This window comes from Macaca thibetana, chromosome 5 (assembly GCF_024542745.1).
Source record: "Macaca thibetana thibetana isolate TM-01 chromosome 5, ASM2454274v1, whole genome shotgun sequence".
Lineage (NCBI taxonomy): Eukaryota > Metazoa > Chordata > Mammalia > Primates > Cercopithecidae > Macaca > Macaca thibetana.
The window spans coordinates 75,947,545-75,965,355 of record NC_065582.1 but is presented as its reverse complement, the minus strand read 5'-3'; the positions used below and the strand labels follow the sequence as shown (position 1 = coordinate 75,965,355).

The 17,811-nt window shown below is 36.4% G+C and overlaps 1 protein-coding gene across 22 annotated transcripts in view; it reads left to right on the top strand.

Annotated features, from left to right (window-relative positions):
• Positions 1-17,811, top strand: part of ANK2 (ankyrin 2) — a 695,484-nt gene that overhangs the window by 422,817 nt on the left and 254,856 nt on the right. The window contains exon 1 of one of the 22 annotated variants that reach the window (XM_050792394.1): positions 5,582-6,252. The exons of 20 other annotated variants lie outside the window; for them this stretch is intronic. In XM_050792394.1, the coding sequence (XP_050648351.1) occupies positions 6,124-6,252 (129 nt within the window). In that variant the 5' untranslated portion in view covers positions 5,582-6,123. Of the gene's footprint in view, positions 1-5,581; positions 6,253-17,811 lie in introns of those variants that run through there. One more of the 22 variants, XM_050792397.1, reaches the window with a different exon arrangement.

Here is a 17,811-nt window from a genome sequence, read left to right as displayed (position 1 = left end):
AATAGCAATTAAAAATAGCTTTGTCCCAATCAAGAAAAATCAATCTTTTTCTTTTGCAAATAGTCAAATTAAAATGTTCTATCAAACAGTTTATCCAAATGGTGCATCTAAGTGACATTGTGTAAATGTAAAACTTTCAGGTATTGATCAAAGTTACCAATAAATTTGTTTCCCTTGAGATGCTAAAGCTGTTAACATATAATTTCTAAGTAAAAATATAATTCCTAAAGAAAACAACAAATTTCTTCATGGATAAAGGCACGACACAAATAAGCACACAAAAACATCCTCAGTGACATTGAGGGTTAACAGGCTTGAGATTGAATTTTCACATTTTAACTACAATTCAGTGCTTTTCATTTGAACAAAATAAAAGGGCTAAGAAATATACCCAGAGCTTTTATAAAAAGCTGTTACAAACCAAAAAGGGAAGTTATATGTGTTTTAAAACACAACAATAAGTAGAGTTAGATATTAACTGTAATGTTTCAATCCTTTAATAGACTATGAGGATTTCTTATCCAAAATCAGTATATTTTTTGGGAAAAAACCTTGTGAGCAATAGAATAAAACATCATTTATGAGAAGAAAGCAGCCCTGAGAAGACATTTGAAGATATTAGTTTGAAACTTGGGCTAAGCGTTTGAAGATTTTGAAGTAGCTTTCTAGCCAGATCTGAATATTAGTAATTGCAGTCACTGTAGATTATACAAAGTGACTGAGATGTTCCAGGAAGGCTGAAAATAATCACTTCCGTGGCTGGATTTTCATCTCCTTGAGGACAAGGGTTTGGTCATTTTTGTTACCAGATCCCCAGTGCTTCATAACTGGCTCATAGTAGGCCTTTAGTAACTATATATGATAAGAAGATACAAATAGAAGCTGTTTATGCTAATAAGATGAGGACAATGAGAAAGTTTTTATTTTAAACAAAGGATACTTTAAAAGGCAAATTTTAAGTTTAATCCCTAGGCTTTCAGTTTAAGATACTATTATAGTAAATTAAAAGAATGATTTTAACATTGTGGGGCTTTTCTGACTCGGGAATAAATTTCTTTATTTTCTGTTAAAGAGAGCACAGAAAATAAATTTGATTAGGAAGTTCTAGGGAGGGGATATTTTCATCAGGAGAGTTTTCACAATTAGCAAATCCAGCCTATTTACACAGGCAGACTCCACAAGCTACACTGTTGCACACTCATCTTTGTCCATTTGGGAATGAGTGAATGAGGGGGCAGTGGGGTTGGGAGGACGCAGGGGAGACAGGATGTGTATGGAAATGTCTTTTGCTTCTGAACTGTGGCTTTTTCAATGTTCCCTTCTCTGTACCTTTCCCTTCCCTCTGCCCACTGCAGTGTGGCTGCTGTCTGTAATCCCCAGACTTCCTCTGACATAATAAAGGGAGGTCTGTGGTAACAGAATGGTCACTATTTATGACCTACACTTTGTGCGGCTCTATCTTCTTTATGTCAAGGGGTGTCCAGAGGGTAGCTTTTCATTCCTTGTCTGTTGGCCACTGTTAACTAGCCAGAAATTTTCTGTGAAACCTCAGAAGCATTATGAGCTTGAGAGGCATACACTTGGGGGTCTTGAGACTACTTCTACATCTCCTTCTCAGCCTATGAAAACCGCCTGTTTTGATTTAGAGCTGGTGTCCTTGCTTCCTTTCCTCAGGCAGGAGTAGAAGGAAGACACCTTTTTTGCATTCTCCTTTTAGCCAAATCATCTCCTTGTAGAAACATTCTTATCACAAGAAAGTAGGATCTATTATATTATAAGCAAGCTCTGCTTTGGTAATTGTGCATTATCAAATTGGCTTTTGCGTTTGGCTTCAGGTAAAACAAATTCAGAGTGCTATGCCATTGGACTCACTTATTCAGTTTGCTTTTCCTTACCGTGATCACTCATTAGTTCCAAAAAAACAGAGGAAGCCTCAACTATGGATTAACACCACGAACTTGATTAGAATAATGAACTCTTGGCACATAGTTCAAACATAGTTCAAGCAAGCACATTTTTTTTTTCCCTGATTAGGTGATGTTTTAGCTGTCTTTGTAGTGCATCTGCTTCTCTTTCCACTCAGCACCCACACCACATTTGTGGTAGAGTGACAATATATGCTGTTCAATTGCATAGCTACTTCTCCGGGCAGGGCTAGGGAAAGTGAAGGGGGAGATTAAGTTGCATGTGGCTAGCTCAGTTATTATTGAACGCTGCCTGACTGATGCCTGATGTCTGCAGAGGATTTTCTTTGGAATTTGATCAATGGAGTGCTGGACAGTGAGGACAGCAAATGGCCATTTTATCTCCTGTCTTTAAAATAAAATATGCCCTCTCTGAAGGGCAGTCTATGCTGGCTCTCAAGTTTAAATGTGAACGGACAGTGTGCTCCTTACCTTTGAAGGCAACACAAGCTTATCCCATTGATGGTCGTGATGCTTTGTGGAAGGAATCAGCTTTTGTTACAAGCTCAAAACTCAGCCAGAATTATATCTCTGCTGGAGATTTGATAGGAAGAGCCTTTTAATGTGGTGCATGCATCATTTCAATGGCTGTGAGCTCCTGGGATTGGAACCTGGTGCCTTGTCTGTGCAGAGGTCAGCTGGTGAGTGTGCGCTACTCTCTTTCCTCAGAGAATTAATACCCATTATTTTCCATTCAAATAGAAATCATAGGTAAGTTTGAGCAACACAAGTATACAAGAAGGAAAGATTTTAAAAACATCAATTTCTCAACAGCTCACTACTGAATAAGTTAGTTATAAAGAGGCATAGTTATCACTGTGTAGGAATGTCTAATTTGCCTAGCTTTCTTAAAAGGATTATGCGCTACTATCTCCTATGGGAGCAATCTGTTCCTTAATTAAGGAAAAGAGAAATAAAAATCACATGTAAGAATAGACTTGTGATCAGTTTATTTTATTTACGAATATTTATATTAATTGTCTCAGATTTCCTGTTTTGTTATTTGAACAGTAAAAGCCCTCAATGAGGGCTTTTTGAGTGGGTTCGTTTTCCGAGGTAGGTTGATTTAAGAGCACTGAACCTTGGCCCTCCTGTCCTTGTGAGCCATCCCAAGGAAAGATACCTGGAAAAAATCATTTGGCTTCTAGTGTCCTCTTCTATAAAAACATGGTGACTTTGCTTCTGTGTAACACTTAAAGGTATTATGAGAAAATATAAGCAAAGTAGTGTAATTATGATTCTTAAAGATGTGACAATCACAGTGCTTTGTGCAATGTGTATGTCAGTCAATCTAACATCTAACAAACTAACACCTAGTTCATTACCTTTTCTTTATGAGACGAAGATAAAAAGAGCTGTCATACTTGTTTATAGAAAGTAAAAGAGCCTTAGAGACTAAGACTCTGTTAACCATGCCTAATTTTTTCTTTTTTTTTTTTACTTATTAAGTTGAAGTTTAAAAAACATGTAAAATTGTATACTTTTCCTGGCATCAGAAAACAACATAATGTAATTAATAACTGTTTGATTTTACAAGACAGTCTATATTGAGCTCATTAAAAGCCAATGAAATAAAACGTTTTTTTTTTTTGGACAACAGAACTCCTCACTTTCTTCTCTATCTGTGCTTATGATTTTTCACTTTCTTAATGAGATTTCTAGAAGAGGAGAGGATATTTTGGTGGTGTATCAGCAGGTTCTAAAGGGGCAGTGGAAAGGTCTTGCGCCAGAAGAAGCTGGAGTCACCCTCACAACAGGAAAAGCACTGCAGGAGGCTCAGCCACATTTCCTTGGGGCTCATGCTATTAAGCTAAATGGACATCCACGAATCAAGTAAGACTTGCTTGTTGCAAACATTTCTTTTAAAGTAGAAGAGAAGAGAATGCCAGATGGCATTCAGAACACCCTGTGCTCCAGTCTTGCTGCTTTCCCTGAACCATCTTCTTTCCTAATGACTGCTTTGACACCACAACAGCTGATTCTCCAGAGTACTTCAGAGGAGAAAATGTCTGAAGTATGCTATGTCAAGTGGCAGACAGTGACTCCCCCGGCCAAGGAGATAGAAGAATCCTCCCCACATCCACACATTGTCTTCCCAGAAAGCCTGAATGGCTATGTGTATTTCTCTGTAAAAATGTAAAAGGTTTTTCAGACAAGGAAGTTTGAAAGGCTTAGATACATATGAAGCTGATTTGTTTTTATTTTTGTTTTTTTTGGAACATGAATTTTCAGCTGTTCAGATCAGAGAAAGCTAATACTCCCCATATATGATAAAAACTGCTTCCTTCTCTCCCCTCCTTTACTGTCTGTAAGTTGACTGACCATTGTATCAACAATACAACGCTGATCCACGCCGTGGTGATTACTGTTTCCTTTGACTGACTTTTGAATCAGATTAAGTGCTAGGTTCTCTATACTACTGTGGACTGCATTTTGCTTGCTTATGGGATATTTTATTAATCTTGCTGCTTTCAACTCAGTTTAGGCAAAAGGAAAAATTGCAAATTATGTTATATAAACTATAACATGTACCATCCACGTTAGTATTTTCCCCCAAGAAGAGTTGCTCTCTTACTATCTTTATGTAGTGCAAGAAATGAGACTTTACGCTTTCCATTTGTGGAAGCAGATATGTCATCAGGGTTAGGATACAAAAACATATCATTTTCTAGGAGAGCACTTTTAATGTTATTTTACTCTTTTTCTAACAATAGCATATATGTAGACTCATTATATTGTTTTATTATCAATGATTATAGTAGTGAAAACCCTTCTCCTAAAATGCAACAGTTGTGTGTATTGGGAAGGAACGTCCATCGTGCTCTATATACAATATAGTGGTGTGATTCTGTCTCCAGCTAAGAGTGAGTAACTGAGAAGTGAGTGCCATCCTTGCCATCCTATTGGACCTTGATAAAACTGGGGCGGTATACATAACTGGAATACTATAGAGAACTTCATCTTCTTGAGTTAACAGCTTGTATCCTCTTTTCCTCTTTCATTGAGCTTCCCTGTTCAGTGTATATACAGGAACATTCAGAAATAATCCTGCTTTACTTCATCACATTGCTTTTCAAGTAAATTTGCATTTAACAAAAGCCTTTGATAATTAATAATGAGTACCTGTGTGCCCTCTCTGAGTGATAAAGAGTGGCTTGGGTGGTGCCTGCTTTCCTCTTTCCCTTTCTCTATTCCTGCCTTCCTCTCCCTCTTTTGAACTGCCCCCTCTTTCTCCCAGGAAAACCTCGCTGAACCCAGATTATACTGTGTGTTCACTGACAGCTCCTTTCTCTGCTTAATGCAGCTCCCTAATTCAGCCTCACGTGGATCTGTAAATGGCACAGTGAGGACCTGGCTACTCCCAGCCCTTCCCAGACCTGCTCACCCCTGTATTGCCACGGCAGTGGCAAGTAACTCCAACTGTGCTCCTCTTCTCCCAAAACAGCAACGTCGATTCTTTACTTTAAATGAACCTGGGAGAAGGAAAGGGCTGTGAGATGAAAAAGGCAGGAATTCATGTCATGTGCTACAGCAGAGCAGCCGTAGCAACGGCAGTAACAGCAGTAGCACGGCAGCAGCAGCAGCAGCAGAGAGAGTCCTTTAGCGAGACTGCACCATTTTCTTCTCACCCTGCATAGAGGTGTGGTTGGAAGCAGCAATAAACTACCCACCCCCTAGCAGTTTCACAGAGGTGGCCTCTTCCTGGCTCCAGTCAGAAGACACAGACTGTCTGGAGGAGTCCCCAAAGACTGTTCCAATTGGTGATGTGTGTCTAAGGATGGCTTTTTCAACTAGTAGGATGCTTCTCTGCACTTGCAGCCACCCAACTGCTGAAGAGCTGGAAGTCTAGTGCTCCGCCTTCCCCCGGGACCATTTCTGACTGTGGGTGCACACCTATGCCTGTGTGCGTGCAGGTATATGCTGCTGGAGGTCTCGGTTTGGGACCTTAGTTCATTGTAGTGAGTTATGGGTGCTGCAGAGGCTGGAGCAAGATTATGACCTAGCTCGGGGGCGGAGTGGATTATCTTGTGAGTGTTCTGGCTGCCAGCCATTGCCCTGGTGGGGAAAATCACATCTCCATAGAGCTCTAAAATCACCTGGATTGCTAGGGAGTGGAAACTGATCCTCTGCTACTGCTTCTGCTGATTTCCTCTGCAAAATGGCTCACGCTGCTGCTTCTATTAAAAAAGTTCGAGAGGCTGATCTGGATGAAAAGGAAAAAAATCTTGAGAGAGACAGAAAAAAACAACGGAAAATCCCCAGAGAACGTATGGAACGAAAAAGAAAGGTATGAGGAGCATCCTTTTAACCCTGTTTCTCTGCAGCTCTGTGTAGCACCATCAGCCTCCGAACTGGCAATTTCATCCTCCCTTCCTTCCATCATTCCCCTGCACCATTTCTAAGCTTAGTTTGCAGCCTAGAGCTCATGCCTAAATTTGCTGCATTGGGAGGAGATGCTTGAGCAGGGTGAATTCCCTTTGCTTTGACCAAGCAAGGCAAAAATGCCTCCACTTCATTTTTCTTTTTTTGTCTCAATTATCTTTATTTAATCTGAAAACTAGGTGCTTTATCTCTTCAAGCAACTCTGAGTACTGGGCACAGAAGAAGGAAGGGGTTGATTTATGGTTGGAGGGTTAAAGTATTTTCCTCTTCTTGTTCCTCATCTCTACTACTGTATCTTTAGCAGTGTGTCTTCTCACTGTATATTTGATGTAGACCTCTAGTTAAGAATAAACTACAGATTTTATGTGCTCTCCTTTTCCCTCCTGGAGGTTTACACTTCTTAGCGAAGCTGCACTAAGAATGTTGGTGCAGTGAGCTGTGTCTCTGCATTTTAAAAATTTTAATTAATTTTTTGTTTTCTATCATTAATCTTTTAATTTTCTTTTCTGAATATGGCAATGAAATCAAAGCAACCAAGGTTAAACAAAGGATGAAATGTTGATTCCTTTTACATTGAACTATTGCTTCTTTCTCTTAAAATACTGTTTTCCTTTATAATAGAAATAATCTTACAACTTGATGGAACTGAAATACTCATTTAGTCAGTGATCTAGATCTATAAAGGAAGATCTCTGTAAATGTTTTAATTAACAAAGTAGGTCACTGAATAATTTCAGAAGATGACAAATGGCATATCACATTAGCAGAGCGTTAAAATAGTGGTTTGTACACAAACTGTTGTTAAACATAGCTCTGGGATTAGAGATGCAATGGGGATGCATATACTTAATAATCCATATGCTCAATGGACTCTTTTTTTCTTCCATAATAAATATGTTTACCTTTCAATTTGGGGGATGTAGTCTTTGCCTCATTTTTGGAAAGACACTTGAGAACCCACGTTGAGTTGAGATCTTACTGCATGGGGATTCATTACATTTCAGTTTACTACTTATCTCACCACCAGCTAGATCAAATGAATCTTATTAGGCTACAGAAATAAAATTAGCAGTATATAATGATTTTCCTTCTGGGGAAAACTTTAATACTGCTTGTCTGACCTTTAAAAGGCCGTGTTGTTTCAAGATTGCATTAATTCTTTTTTGTAGAATCAAAAGTATTATTAGCAATGTTGTGGAGGTTGACTTCCTTCTTGACAGCGACTGCAGTTCTGTTTCTAATCCTCTAAATGGAACATTATTGTATAAAGTAATTTTCTGTGATTATATCTTTTTTATCTTTTGTTCTCCAAAGCACAGTATATGATTTCTTGGCTAGGGGCCCTTGTCAGCATTCAGCTGTGACCTAGCAACTTTGCTTAGCTAGAGTACCATGCATACACCTGGAAAATCACTTGATCTCACTCTTGTTTGTTTCTGTATCTAGTTGAATGTTTTTCCTTTTCCAAACCGTGTTAAAAATAAAAATAAACTGTACTGTTATAATAAAAGGTGCCAGTTGTTGTTGAGAATCTCAGTTGCTTGGATGCTGCATTGCTTTAGCTTGAATCCAGAACCATAGGGAAGATCATTGGTTAGTAATGTGGTCATATGACAGGATCATCTGGTCTTCACATGTAGATATCATATCTAAGCTAGAACCAGAGTAAATTAGGAAAATAAAGGCATAGCTAGTATTTGTCCTTGTTCCTCTTTTTTCATATGCACCTATTGCTCTTCCTCCCTTTTCTACTGCAGATATTTACACAGCAGAACAAACTTGCTAAAAGAGTGGGTGTGCTTTTTAGCTACATTATATTTATTTTCTAGACCGACAATCCCTCTCCCAACCCCGCCACACACACATACCCACTGAATCAGTTTTCAATTTTTTTTTTTGAAAGAAGAAAAATTTACCTCATCATCGTACCTTAAGGTGTACATCATACCTTAAGGTGTACATACCTTCATGATAGTTCATGAAGAAATGAAAAAAGATGCCTATTAGTGGCATTCTGGAATACCATCTGCAGAAAGTAATTTTAAAATTATCATCATTTATTTGCTGATGCCACTTTATCACCATAAGGGAAAACATTAGTTGTACAGATGATTGAGTATATCATTTTCATATCCATTTGTAGTGCCTCTTGCTAATGAAACTGTTTATTTGAAAAATTCAGATGAGATCCACCCCAATGCAGATAAAAGCCAATTATGGGACTTGAAAGAAAATAAATAAGCTGATTTTGAAGGACTTTTACTAAGGTAAAGATATTGCACATTAAAATCAATTAAGCAGTCACATTTAATCTTCATTTTAATATTCTTTTGTAAACATATCATTAATTAAAATAATCTTCGTATTATTATTTTGTCCTCCATAAAACATTTAAAATTAATTTTAATTATTTGTAAACTTGAAACATGTTGCATACTTGACTATAACTCCTCTACCAAGTTGCCAATGGTGTGGTATTAAAACAATGTATACTAAGAGATCTACTTTCAACCTCATTATAAGCAGAACTTATCTTAGAATAATATGTTCAGACTTCTTTGGGCTATACTCTGATTAGCTAATATTTAAATATGGTATAGTACCAAATATCTATTGTATCTGTGTCATACTGTGTAGAGCTAGAATAAAGCTAAGCTTTAAACAAATAGACAAATATTAAGATGAGTTAAACTAATATAGTATGTTTGCTGAAGAGTACATTAATCTGGCATTTTACAAAAATCAGAATATCCCTATTCTAATTATTAGCTTATATTAACAAGTAAGTTATTTGTATGTCCAGATTGCTAGTTTTTATGTTGGAATCTGAGAATTTTAGAATTGAGGAGGATGCCAGCAAAAAAATGGTTAAGTGATTTATCAGCGTTTTCACAAATTTGCGAGACTTAGTTCTAAAAAGTGATTTCAAGTGTAATATTCTTTCCACAACCAGATACTATTTCCCAACTCTATGTTTTTTAAAATTTGAAAAATACATAATTTTTAGAGAATGAGTAAACAAATTTATTCTTGAAAGTAAAGCATATATTTATTTTATTTATTTTAAAACTTATTATAAGTTCAGGGGTACATGTTCAGGATGTGCAGGTTTGTTTCCTAGGTAAACGTGTATCATGGGGGTTTGTTGTGCAGATTATTTCATCACCCAGGTATTAAGCTTAGTACCCATTAGTGATTTTTCCTGATCCTCTCCCTCCTCCAATAAGTCCCAGTGTGTGTGTCGTTCCCCTCTATGTGTCCATGTGTTCTCATCATTTAGTTCACACTTATAAGAACATAAAGTATATATTTAAATAATATTTCTCATTTAAATTTATGATCACCATAAATTTTCAAATAAATCAGTATGTTCACCATTTCTCAGCACGGAGAAACCATTGTCCAATCCATCATAATGTCTACAACACTCACTGGAATCATATGACTTAAAAGGCAAATGTATGACTAGTTCTTAACATCCTAATGTTTAAGAAATTCTTTTTATTATTTTAATTTATACTATTAAAATGCCAGAGTTCATATTTTCTGAAAAAATATTTATGATCATTTATTGAGTACCCATGTGGTCCTGTATGTGACACTTTACACACATTGTGCTGTTAACCATGATAACAGTCCTGTATATTAGGTATTATTCTCTGGATTTCACAAACAAGGAAATTGCTTAGTCATACACAAGTAGCATGTGGCAGAGTTGGGATTTGAATCCAGGTCTGTCTGGCTCTAAAGTTCATTGGAGAAGAAAAAGTTACATTCTTTCTTGGTCTGTACCTAAACTGGATGCAGATTATAAGGAAATTGTTTATTCCACCAAATGCTTCAATTTCTTCACCTCTAAATTAACTTCCTACAGCTGAAAGAAATTTAAATACTGTGATAATAAATTAAATGATGAATTTGAGGGGGAAATTATGTAAATTCATGTTGGGATTCTATCAAAATTGCACCAAAATATTTCATGAGATTTCTTGGAAAATCAACTATTAGAAGTCAATATTTGCTCTTCAAATTGATGTCAATTACTGGCAATTATAGACTATGATATATAATCATTTTTTGTCACAATTTTATTAGGACTTCAAGATGTATTTGCATCTCCACTTTTGTTAAACTGATAGGTGATTTTGCATGGGATTAAGTAGAAAATAAAAAATAACTTCCTTTCAAGTTGTTTTCATTTAATTTCACAGAAAAAGGTTCTGATTAGTTATTTGCTTTTAAAAATGTACACAGTTATTATCTTGGTGAGAACAAGACTTTTTTCTAGGATAGGCTTTGGGGGAATCTCCCCGCCCACCACATTCTTCTTGTTCATTGGGTTATTTAATTGATAGCAATGATAATACTTATTGAGTATATGTAATAAAGTTCTCATCGAGTTGTAATGTGACATGGAGAAATGAAGATTTTTAAAAGTTATATTAGTATTTTTTCTTAAAGTGTTTTATTTGCAAGTTGAGAGTGGAATGTATTCTATACTTTGTAATTATGTTATAAGAATGAGTTGAAAATGAACATGAAGCATAGTGTAAAACTGAGCATGCTTTCCCTGGTGGTCTGTGGGTGAAGCCTGCAGTGTAGGAGGAGATTGGACAGCCTAGTCATCCCTCTCATTTTTGAGCCTTCTGCTTGGGCACTCAGCAGCCTGTTTCTGAAGGGAAGTCCAATTCTGGAAATTGCAACACTTAGTCAAGAACCATGTATGCACAAAGATGTCTGGACACCAAACCAAATACACTGTGATTAAAAATACAAATCACAACCAGAATAACATGGCACTGTGTAATGTGTTACATTCTAGAACTCTACAAACGTGGGAAATCCCAGTCAACAGTTTTTAAAACCTACATGGAATTGTCTTTATGTTAACTTCCCAGAGCGCCTTCATCAGTATGTCAGTATTTCCAGAAACCACATTAACATAAAGTAGATTGGTGCTGTCTTGAGTTTTATCTGGACAGATACGCTTCTTATGTCCTAGTGTCCACTTATATGTGAAAATTCAAAAGTTTTGTTGATTTGCTTTTCCCATTTTGAGTCTAAACAAAAATGTTCAGTCATATCTATTTAAATGTGGTAGCTTTCATGGAATTATTATTATTATTTAAAACCCATTATCTTTTTCTTTATCACTCCTTTGATTTCTTTTCTTAGATCAGTTCACGAATCCTTTCTTGACTGGAATCATTATCTTTAAATAAGTGGCTTGCGTTATTAATGACACTCTTCACCAGCATCATAAAGCTGAGTTTTTATTAGTTTTTAATTATAAAGAACCTCTTTTGACCATTGCATGGGTGACTAATAGTTTAGTGTTACAGCTGTCAAATTTGTGCAATTGTGGCAAAAATAGTCCCAATTGTATGGCTTGAGGTAAGTTTTAAGAAGACAGTTGAAAGAAAAAGAAAATTTTAATTGAAAAAAGCTACTATGAGTGAGTTGACTTAGTTTTGGAATCTAAAATCTTATACACACTCAAAGTAATATTTTTTTCTATTTTATTACATTAATCTGTGTTCACATAAATGTTTTAATTTTTAAAAAATCAGAATTAATTCCTTCATTACCTTTATTATCAAACTTTTAATTTTATTAGTCCCCTTAGTCACCAATCGATTAAAAATAATGATATTTACACTACATTTTGACATCATAATGAATACAGAAAATATTTTGTAGAAAGATTGTAAGAGTCAGTGAAAATACAAGGAAGTTAAGACTTCTATTCATGCCATATTTAATGATCTACTTGTATTTATATTTTTCCATTATGCCACTCTTTTTTATTTGTATTTCTCAAAATAATTTCTTCTTTACAAAGAATTTTTACTTTTAGTCTCAGTCATGGAGACATTATATCCTAAAATAAAGTATACAGAAGACATTTCTCAAATTCTGGATTTCTGCATAAATTGCTAGTGAGGTCATCAGCTATTTAAGTGTGCCCCTTTTGCTCCAAAGGTGAGCTGTGATTTTAAATGTTTATTGTGGAAAGTCTCAACAGAATCATCTGGTTCTATCCCATTCATAATAAGTCAGAATCCCGGGGTAGACTGGAAGGGAAAAGAGACCATAATCCATATGCTTTTCAAGCTCCCTTGGTGATTCCAACCAGGGTTGGAAATGACTAGAATAAACATTTCCATTCCGCCACCAACCCCTACTCTACTCCATCTTGAAATTTCAAGCAATCGTAGATTTACTTCTAATAATCAGTATGACTCTAATTTTTTCATGTGTAGATAGGAGACACCCTGGCAACTTTCTGAAAGTTTAATAAGACTAATTGGTTTATGTAATAACCAATTAATTTTGAGCACAGAAAGGAGGAAACAATTGTTTAAGAGATAAGTTGCAAGACTTCATGATATGCAGTTTGACTAACTTTGCCCTAATGGAATAATCTTCAGCAAATAAGATGGTGTGTATCTGACATTTATGTAGGCTTGGGCAGGTGGAGAAGTTATCCAAGATAAGTTTTTAAAGGAAGACTACTACATTGTGAATTTAAAACTGTGTCTTAAACAGGTTGTGCTGTTTTGAAAGAACTCAAGTTAGTGTCCTAGGGATTTAATTGGTAACTTAGCAGCCTAGGAGGCCTCAAACCTTTGGAGATGTCAGTACTTCTAGGACTTCTAACACAAGTCAACAATTACCTTTTGTGTTTTGTACTTGACTTCGATAGATCTTTTCAAAATTATGTAATATGACATTAATTTAGTAAGAAAGAAGGAATAAGTAATTCATAGATGAGTTATGTCCCCTAATTCTTCAGATATTCTCTTTCAATACTCACTCATCAGCTTCTTACAGTGCCAGGATCTTTTGTTTATTTGGTTGGTTAGTTGTTCTGTTTCTGTTTTTGTTTTTTGCATGAATCCTTTATCAACTGCTCTCTTACTCTCTTTCTGGTTCACCACAACTTCCAGAGCAGTCAGAAAGGGATTCCTTACTCAGTTGTACAGAATTCTGAAATGTACTTTCTAGCATGTACAGTTGGAATTACTTCTTCCATGTTCCTTTATTTCATTAGCAACTTTGCCAGGGAAAACTCTTTCATCTCCCATTAGAGATTCATTTATATCCAACTTAGCCTTTTTCTAGAGACGTTCTTTCATTGTATGTCTTTATTATGTTGCTTATCATGGGGGAACACCTCAATAGAAAACAATGTAAGTAGTATTAAGGAAGAGAATATGTGGGCTGGGTGTGGTGGCTCGTGTCTGTAATCCCAGCACTTTGGGAGGCTGAGACGCGAGGAGGGCTTAAAGCCAGGAGTTGAAGACCAGGCCGGGCAGCATAGACAGACCCCCATCTCTTTTAAAAAAAAATCAGGGATATGACAATCATTATAAACGTGTATCTTAATCTAATCAATTTATTTGTTTAAGAGTAATGGTGTTATTTCACATTAACCTATATTTCTTGGCTTTTTATATATTTTTGCATAGAGACTTATTAATTACCAATTTTAACTCACTTGTTTATAGTTTGTCTATAAAAAAAGCCTTCAATTAAGACCGAAAAGGACCTCTCTTTGTGTATTTGAATGTAATTAATGATGGTTTTTCCAAAAGGCTATTTTTTAGGGAAAAAACTTAATCTCTATGTTATTATTTCATACATAATGTTAACCACACAAACATGAATTCTAATAATCTACTTTTATTATAAAGATCAAATTTTTTTTTGCATTTGAAACCGAGTTTAGCCAATAACCCTTTCAAGACATTCAGCAGGATAAGAGGTGGATGTGAGATCTAAGATTATAAAAAACAGGCAACATACCAGAAAGCTGTTTACTAAGTTAATAAATTATATTTACCAGATACGTCTAAAGCTCCATAAAAACAAATTCAGGAGACCTGTGCTTAATTCTGTCTACTCACTATAACCTTGGGTAAACAACTGACCTCAGTTTTTACATCTATAAAATAACAAGGATATAAGATCTGTTAGAATTCTTTCTGTTTTTATGCTTCTGTGTCATTTTAATTGTTTCTTTGCTTCCCTTTATTATTGTAAATGATTAAGAGAGTTGGTAAAATTTCCAAGTTTTTCTTTATTTAAGATAAAATTTTTTTTGAGCTGACACTATGTCCTAGACAGAGTACCTTTACCCAAGGAGCTCATAGACCTCCTAGGGTGATAGGAACTTTCACAAATAACAAGAATGAGGCCGGGCGCGGTGGCTCAAGCCTGTAATCCCAGCACTTTGGGAGGCCGAGACGGGCGGATTACGAGGTCAGGTGATCGAGACCATCCTGGCTAACACGGTGAAACCCCGTCTCTACTAAAAAATACAAAAAAGTAGCCGGGCGAGGTGGCGGGCGCCTGTAGTCCCAGCTACTCGGGAGGCTGAGGCAGGAGAATGGCGTAAACCCGGGAGGCGGAGCTTGCAGTGAGCCGAGATCGTGCCATTGCAGTCCAGCCTGGGCGACAGAGCGAGACTCCGTCTCAAAAAAACAAAAAACAAACAAACAAACAAAAAAAGAATGAAATGTTAGTTGTGCCATTATATTAGAGTTGAGATTGTCTATTTTTGTTTATATGACACAAGTTTTCTTATGAAATAATGGAAGGAAATAGTTCCGGTTGTGGTGCATGAAATTTTATGGAAGTTATTAAGACAGACTGTATACAAAATGAAGTAATCATATAAAGCTGTATGGTTGTTTTGTATTTCAGGTACTGATCTGAGCCATTTTGAAGGAAGAAATTTATTGTGGTTCCCTGAGAACCACAGTTGATTTATCCTGAAGTTTATTCTCACTTTTCTTTTAGGTACTCTGTACACTGATAATATCAGGAGTTAGAAATTCACAGAGAAATATCATCATTGTTTAATTAATCATTTTACAAAGATCTGATGGCAGTAACAGTAGCTGCCTTTAAATTGCAGGGTGCTGTAATAAACAAGTGTCCAGAGTAAACGCTTAAACCTCAGCAATTCACAAACCTTCCAACTGTACAGCTTAGTGAAAATAAATCTCCCGAGTTCTTCTAGAGGTAGTAGTACAAACTTCCTTATTTATGGCTCCTGCCTCAAACTGGGCCAGAATGCTTAATTAAACCGTGTCACAACCTAAAATGACTGAAACCAATAAAATGTAAGTGGAACAGGTTACCTGGAAACAGTAACTTCTTTGAGGACAGAGGTTACTTAGGAAATGAGGAGCTTTCATTCAGGGTGGTCACCTACATAACGTGGGTCTTCACTGTGGGCTCCAAGGGACAGGAATCAAAGCCTGGGCGTGGGTGGGAGCGAGAAAAGCCATCTGTGAAATCACATGTTACCGTTACTGGGGAGAAGGGAGACAACAAAGGACCCAGTAGCAGTTGCCAATTCTCTGACTACAAACACTTTATCGAATATAAGGGCCCTTGTATATAACATAAAGCACTCATACTCAGTCTTTCAACACAAGGGGCAATATTTTAGAACTTTCAGCTTTCATACTAGAAAACAGAACCAAAAGATAAAAGAACACTTTGTAATATGCTGATATGACAAATGTTTTGCCATTGAAGGAAACTTGATAATTAAGACTAATGCCCATTAATCACTGTAACTGGCCTTCACATGAGGGCCTTCTGGGTTATGTATTCTTTAGTAAGTTGTATAAGAGCATCTGAAACAATTTAGTCACTCCAATGATCTTTAAACGTTTGTAAAGGCCGGGCGCGGTGGCTCAAGCCTGTAATCCCAGCACTTTGGGAGGCCGAGACGGGCAGATCACGAGGTCAGGAGATCAAGACCATCCTGGCTAACACGGTGAAAACCCGTCTCTACTAAAAAAAAATACAAAAAAAGTAGCCGGGCGAGGTGGCTGGCGCCTGTAGTCCCAGCTACTCGGGAGGCTGAGGCAGGAGAATGGCGTAAACCCGGGAGGCGGAGCTTGCAGTGAGCTGAGATCCGGCCATTGCACTCCAGCCTGGGCGACAGAGCAAGACTCAGGAAATTCAGAGAATGATGCTTCTTAGTTTTAATCACATTTTCACTTACAATCAAACAGAAGCTCTTTTTAATTATGCTTGTTTTATTTATGTTCTTTCATGTCTTAGATAAACATTTGCCATGCTTCATTTTTCCATCAAGCATCCTCCCTATTTCCAAAGTGGGTTCAGATGTATATAATATATATAATTCAGGGTATTGCAGTCCCTTGGATGGAAGAATTATTTGTTGAATAACTGCTATGAGCCAAATTTTAAATTGAGAGATAAAGATTATTTACTGAGTAAAAAAATATTTTCTGTCAAGTAACTTCCCTTTTAGATAGATATTTGAGGTTAATGGCAATGGAAAAATTAGAGTACAGAGCTAGATTAGGTATCATAACTTAAATTTTTTCTTTTTTTGTTTTTTAGTACATAGTAGATGTGTATATTTATAGGGTACATGAGATGTTTTTATATAAGCATGTAATATGAAATAGCTTGTTGCTTTTTAAGAGAGATTGTGGACTTGAGGATAGGTAGGTGGTAGGGTTGGCTTAGATGGAGAGGGTATCTTGAGGTTGAACATAGAAGCTGGTGAACAGCTTGGCATGATCAAAGTGGAAGGAAGGGGTTGGAAATAAAGTTGGAGCACCTACAGAGCAAAGAAGTAGCTAAACTCAGTAAAGCAAAAAATAAGCAGATATAGAAGGTTCTCTGTGATGAAGAAAGATTATGAGAAGGAAGTGAAGTGTCAGGGTCACCCAGAAGACTGTGATGGTAATCCAAGAGAGATGAACAGGGCTTGGATTGGAATTGTCATACCGGAAAAGCAGCAGGGAGGAAAACAGGATGGTTATCAGTACTCAACTAGGAATAAAGAAAAAAGAGAAGAGTGAATAAAAATAACTTTAAAGTTATATATTTCAATGATATTAAAAAATGATGCTCATTGACAGAAATACGAATTTCATGTGAAAGTCAGATGGGAAGTAAAAACACATTGCTTTATATGTGGTAAGTTTGAAGTGGTGGCAGGATGATGCTTATTTTCATTAATTGCAGAGACTTTATATGTAAAAAGTCAATAAATAAAAATGTGATCTTTCTCTTTGGGTATAGTGGAAAGAGTATGAAATTTAGGGTTTGGAGTCCTTAACTCAAATCTTAGCTCTACCAAATTCTGGATGTCTGATCCCTGGCCTCAGTTTTCTCATCGGTAAACTCAGTTAATAATGATAATTATATTTAAACTCACGCATGTATGAAACAGAGTAATTCAAAGGATTAAAATGAAATGATGTTTTTGAAAGCACTTATGTGCATAGTGATATTACTTATTATATCACCAGATAGTCCCCCTTTTTATGTGAGAGGGCAAAAGGAAATATACTTACTAAAAGGATTAACAAAGGCCATGAAAATATCATATGAACTCGTTGTTATTTATTTATTTACTTTTTTATGAGACAGAATCTCACTCTGTCACCAGGGCTGGAGTGCA